This window comes from Grampus griseus (genome assembly GCF_964374135.1).
Source record: "Grampus griseus genome assembly, chromosome: 15".
Taxonomy (NCBI): Eukaryota; Metazoa; Chordata; class Mammalia; order Artiodactyla; family Delphinidae; genus Grampus; species Grampus griseus.
The window spans coordinates 30,476,512-30,482,730 of NC_139009.1; the positions used below are offsets into that span (position 1 = coordinate 30,476,512).

General features: G+C 41.7%; 1 protein-coding gene across 1 annotated transcript; it reads left to right on the plus strand.

Moving 5' to 3' along the window:
- Positions 1 to 523: 523 nt before the first annotated feature.
- GEMIN6 (gem nuclear organelle associated protein 6) lies at positions 524 to 5,158 on the plus strand. The gene is made up of 3 exons (XM_082672579.1): positions 524 to 598; positions 1,193 to 1,336; positions 4,219 to 5,158. The coding sequence occupies exons 2-3, from the start codon at positions 1,212 to 1,214 to the stop codon at positions 4,592 to 4,594; spliced, it is 501 nt and encodes a 166-aa protein (XP_082528705.1). The 5' UTR covers positions 524 to 598; positions 1,193 to 1,211; the 3' UTR covers positions 4,595 to 5,158.
- Positions 5,159 to 6,219: the final 1,061 nt, after the last annotated feature.

The window sequence follows — 6,219 nt, forward strand, 5'->3', positions numbered from 1 at the left end:
GAGTCTCTTGCACTTTTCCGCTCCTGCGTTTTTTCAACCCAATCCTACGCTTTTCTTTCCAGCTCCTGCACACCCTCAGGACTGTACCAAAGGCACATCCCAAAAGAGTAGGCATCTTAATTGCCTTACACAGGCCAAAGAAGAAATACGTTGGTTCTGTGGCTCTTCTCCAAGGCACTGTCACCTCACACTTCCAGAGCTTTAGGATTTACCTGAAGGGTTCATGGCAAAAGTGGAACTCCACTTCCACTCTCAAGGAAGAGGTGGCACGAGTCTTCCCTCTTAAAATTTTTATCTTGAAATGTCCAATGTGGCAGTGAAAGGCGGACCCTAGCGAACAAGAAATATTATTATTATTATTATTACAAAAAAATCTTAGCCCCGCTCCACACCCTGAACCCCAATTTCATCACCCCAGGCCTCGGGACTCTCAGACCTCGAGTTGTGACCAAGGCCACGGACTACAAAACAGAGAGTTCTGGGGGAAGGAAGTGACGACACGGCGCAAAGCACGCTGGACTCCGGCAGGCTCGGCTCAAGAGACTCCTTCCTTCCAACGCGGCTGCTGAGGACCTGGCGGTGCTAGGAGATTTAACTGGTATTTTTCTCATTTGTCAGGATTACACGCTAAGTATCACCTGGCTTGAGTACAGCTCAAAGTATCATGCGGCTTCGGGTTACGCCAGGGCATCAGCTCTAGAGCCTTAGCTGCTGCCCCTTCGTTTACGCATCCTCCAAACAAATTTTAAGATGAAAAGTGTCACAGATCCGGGGGCCTCTCCCTGGCGGGATCCAGTGGAGACACAGAGCCAGAGAGGGAGTGGGTGGATATCAGAGGAGTTTTCTTTTTCATTTTTGGCTAAGAGTCGTGTGGCATGAGCTCCTTTGATGGAAGGAGAGCAGAGTTCAAGGATTTGAGCATCTGTAGACTGGAGATCAAAGCCAGCGTGAAGGCGATCTAGAGTGGGATTGGGAGGTGAAATAGGAGTGTGCCAGATAAGTTACCCCAGACTGGGACCCGCGGCAACTCGATGTCCCCGTGGCTTTCAGACTTAATAGTAAAATTTAACTGTCTTTCTGATATGGAACTTGAGGCAAATTGCAGGTGTTCTCTACCTCTAGAATGGAGATTGAAGTAAGACATTTGCCTGGGTGGAGCATATATATTAATCCGAACTGGTGGTTGTTTTAGATCTAGCCAGCTGGCAACCATGAATGAATGGATGAAGAAAGGCCCCTTAGAATGGCAAGATTACACTTACAAAGAAGTCAGAGTGACAGCCAGTGAGAAGGAGTATAAAGGATGGGTTTTAACCATAGACCCAGTCTCTACCAAGTGAGTATGGGTCCTGCTTCCCAGAAATCACCCCTTTGCACTGTTACATCCATACTAAGAAAGCAGATAAATGAAAGGCTAATTATTCCCACATAAGAATTTAATTTCCTTTGAAGCTAAGTATTGTTCTAATTATAGATTTGTGTCAGACCAGCCAAGTTCGTAGAAATGGGACACTCCTTTTATATTACATTTTATTGGAAAATTTCAAATATACACAAATGTGAAGAGAGTAGTACAATGAACACTAATCTTATTCCCCCTTCCAAATATTTTAAAGCCAATTACAGACATAATTTTGTTCATAAATCCTTCAATATATCTCTTAGCAGATTCGGACTCTCTAATAAATGTAACCACAATACCATTATAACACCTAGCAAAAGTAATAATAACTTTAATATTAGCTAATTCCTAGTTTGAGTTCAGATTTTCCTGTTTGTCTCCAATGTATCTTTTTAAGCATATCAATTTGTTGATATGTCTCTGAAGAATCTTAATCTATAACTGTATCTCTCTTTGGTTTTCCATGTCATTTATTTGTTGAAGAAATGGAATCATTTGTCTATAGAATTCAACACACTCTGGATTTAGCTCATTGCATTTATCATGGCATAGTTTAACATGTTCTTTTATCCTTTGTATTTCCTATAAACTGGTATTCATAACTAGAGGTTTGATTAGGATCACATTTATTTTTTGCAAGGCAACTTTAAAGGTGGTGATCCACACACTTTATTTTGGAATGATTTTAGATTTACAGAAAAATTGCAAAGAAAGTACAGAGAGTACCTATATACCCAGCTTCCCCTAATGTTAACAATTTACACAACTGTCAAACATTTGTTGGAATTAAAAATTTACACTCACTAAACTACAATCATTTGGATTTTATCAATTTTTCCACTAATGGCCTTTTTCTGTTCTGGAATCCAGTCCAAGGTCCTACATTACATATAGGCATCCTGTCTCCTTAGTCTTCTCTGATATGTGACAGTTTTTCAGTCTTTACTTGTTTTTCATGACCCTGACACTTTTGAAGTGTCCTGGTGAGGTATTTTATAGAATATCTCTCCATTTGGGTTTGTGTGATGATTTCTTTTTTTTCTTTTTTTTTTTTTTTGGCTGCGTCGTATGGCTTGCGGGATCTTAGTTCTCTAACAAGGGAATGAATGCGGGCCCTCGGCAGTGAAAGTGCAGAGTCCTAACCACTGGCCTGCCAGGAAATTCCCTGTGATGTTTTCTCATAGACTGGGGTTATAGGTTTTTGGGAAAAGTACCACAGAAATGAAATTCACATCACGTCACATTGCATCACATCATGTCATACACCATATCATATCATATTTTAGTTAGGATTTTTCCATTTGTATTCATGAGTGAGATTAGCTTATAGTTTTATTTTTTAATCCTGTTCTTTTCTACTTTTGGTCTCAAGGTTATATTAGCCTCATTAAATGAGTTAAGGCATAGTCTCCCTTTTATAGTCCATAGGAGAATTTGGTTGGATTAGAAATGTCTGGTCCTTGAAAATTTTATAGAACTTCCTGGTAAAATTGTCTGGGCCTTTTTTTCCCCCTCCATGGGAAGATTTTAAACTGGTTATTTCAGGTTTTTTAAAAAAGATTATAGGACTATTTACATTCTCTCTCTCTCTTTTTTTTTTTTTTGAGTCAGTAGTAGAAATTTATATTTTCTAGGAAGTTTTCTGTTTTCAGTTTCAAAATTATTTTCCTAAATTTGTTCTTAATATTTTATACTATTAATTTTCGCTACCTTATTCCTAATATTATTTATATGTGCCTTCTTTCTCTTTTTATTAATCTTGCCTGAGTTTTGTGAAATTTATATATCCTTTTCAAAGAACCAGCTTTTGGCTTTGATGATCTTCTTATTGACTTTTTTTAATTGAAGTATAGTTGATTTATAATATTGTGTCAATCTCTGCTGTACAACAAGGTGACTCAGTTATACACATATATACATTCTTTTTTATATTCTTTTTCATTATGCTTTATCACAGGATATTGAATATAGTTCCCTGTGCTATACCTTAGGACCTTGTTGTTTATCCATTCTAAATGTAATAGTTTGCATCTACCAACCCCAAACTCCCAGTCCATCCCTGTCCCTCTCCCCCTCTGCCTTGGCAACCACAAGTCTGTTCTTTATGGCTATGAGTCTGTTTCTGTGTTTTTTTGTTTTCCTGTTTGTTTGTTTGTTTTTTTGGCCACGCCAGGTGGCTTACGGATCTTAGTTCCCCAACCAGGGATTGAACCCATGTGCTTGGCAGTGAAAGCACAGAGTCCTAACCACCGGACCACCAGGGAATTCCCTGTTTCTGTGTTGTAGATAGGTTCATTTGTGCCATATTTTAGATTCCACATAAAAGTGATATCATATGGTATTTGTCTTTCTCTTTCTGAACTTCCTTCACTTAGTATGACAGTCTCTAGTTGCATACTCTTTTGTTTTCTCTCTCATTAATTTTGTGCTGTGTTATTTTCTTTGGTCTGCTCTGAAGGAGAGTTATTCAGTTGCTTTTTAACTCTAAAAGTTAAATCTGTACCCTATCTTCTTTCCTAATACACATTTAAAGCATTCATAACTCTTTAAGTAATGCTTTAATGACATCCCACAATGATCAGCTTTAGGCTGGACAAAAGCCTTAGATGTTTAGGACCATCAGAGAATTCGTATTGAACAAGTGAAAACATTTGGTGGTGAGAGGAGTAATTTAAAACGGGGAAGAGCATTCCCTGTTGTTCTAGTGACCTGTTGGGGGTTGATGCTGACTTTCATTTCACTGCTTCTTCCATAGTTTTATAGGCCTTTTGGTTTTTCTTTTGCAACTGTGCTCTGAACTTACTTTTCCTCCAAAGTATTGTCCTTGTGAACTTCCTTGAAGATGGCAGCATGTCTGTGACCGGAATTATGGGACATGCTGTGCAGACTGTTGAAATTTTGAATGAAGGGGACCATAGCGTGAGAGAGAAGCTGATGGATTTGTTCATGTCTGGAGACTGTAAGGCGTACAGCCCTGAGGATCTGGAAAAGAGAAAGAACAGCCTGAAGAAATGGCTGGAGAAGAACCACATCCCCATCACTGAAGAGGGAGATTCACGAAGGACTCTCTGTGTGGCTGGGGTCTTGACTATAGATCCACCATATGGTCCAGAAAATTGCAACAGTTCCAATGAAATTATTTTGTCCCGTGTTCAGGATCTTATTCAAGGACACCTTGCAGCTTCCCAGTGAGAGGCCAAGAACTATGGATGCACTGATTGAAATAAGACTTCATTTTTTGAAAATTCTTTGTTGTTTTTGGTAAAATCAAAGATGGGGATTATCAGTGCTAATAAGTGAACTGGGCAAGGATGACATCACAAATAAAATTAACATAGGGACATCAGAATTATAAGAGCCTTTCCTTTTGATGGGGATACACCTCCTTTTTTTTTTTCTTTTTTTTTTTTTTGGCGGTACACGGGCCTCTCACTGTTGTGGCCTCTCCTGTTGCAGAGCACAGGCTCCAGACGCGCAGGCTCAGTGGTCATGGCTCACGGGCCCAGCCACTCCGCGGCATGTGGGATCTTCCCGGACCGGGGCACGAACCTGTGTCCCCTGCATCGGCAGGCAGACTCTCAACCACTGTGCCACCAGGGAAGCCCACACCTCCATTTCTGTTAGGCAAGAAATGTATGTGAAAAAGATGCAACATGTTAGATTCAATATAAATGCTAAGGTAAAATCACAGTCTTGTTACATCCCTTGCACTAACTACATGTGTCTGTTTTAAAACGTTTATTTTAAAAAATTTTTTGGTGTAATGATGTTATAGCATTTGAATCAGAATATATTCTTTTTTTGGTTGAAACTTGAACGTTTTGGTAAAATCTTAACACATAAACCTTATAAACTCTCAAAGCCTTAAAAAGTGAGCACTGGCTGATATCTCTGAGGAAAGAGGTAAGTGTGACAGGTATTCTGCTGCTGAGCTCAACCCAGTTCTTTTGCCTGATGGGTTCAGCCCAGGCTTCTGGGTCACAGTGCTTTTTTCCTACAGTCTCTACTCCCCTTGTCAGGCTTCACTGAGGGGAGACAGTGCAGGAAGTACACTTAACTACATCTGATTCTACCCCTTGGAAGCCAGTCAGGGAGGTTTCTGGCCTACAAAAGCACCTCAGATTGTTAGTTTGGGGGTTGTATGGTCAGGCCACTCAAGATGGCTGTTCTCTTGCTCTTGGCGTGACCAGTCCCTGCTGCGCCTACACCCTACTCACATGAATGTGCTTGCCCCCTGCCCCAGCCGGTGATTGTTCTAGTCCTTAGGCCAGAACAGCTCCACCTGCTAGTTTATTAAAGGGAAACACCTGCCCCCATGATGCTAGTTATCCTGAGGGGCTGTAAGGGTTGGGTCTCATCTGCTGGTTTCCCGGGTAACTGATGAGCCACCCTGACGTCAGTTCCCCCTGTAAAAGGTAGCTTCCTGCTCCTCCTAGTAGTGAAGGCTGCTGCGTCTCGCTTGCGGTGTGCCCCGCACGGTGGAGGTGTTTCTCCAGGACCTTGCTTCGGACGTGTAAGGTGCCCTGTCCAATAAGCTGGCGCTGTCACTGGGCTCTTTCTTCGGCCTCGAGGCTGGTCATCCACAAGGCTTGCAGACTTGCGAGGTGCAGCCCAACAATTCACAAGCCAGCCAGGAGGCCTAGGGAACTCCCGTGAGTGCCAAGATGTAGCGAAGGCAGGACGGGGATGGAAAGTTGCGGGAGGCAGTGGGGAGTCGGGGGGAGATCCCAAGGTGGCCGCCCACTAACATGTGGAGCCCTGTGGCAGCTGACTACCGTGAAAGGTGTTTTTTCTCTTCCATTGTGTTGATGATATCC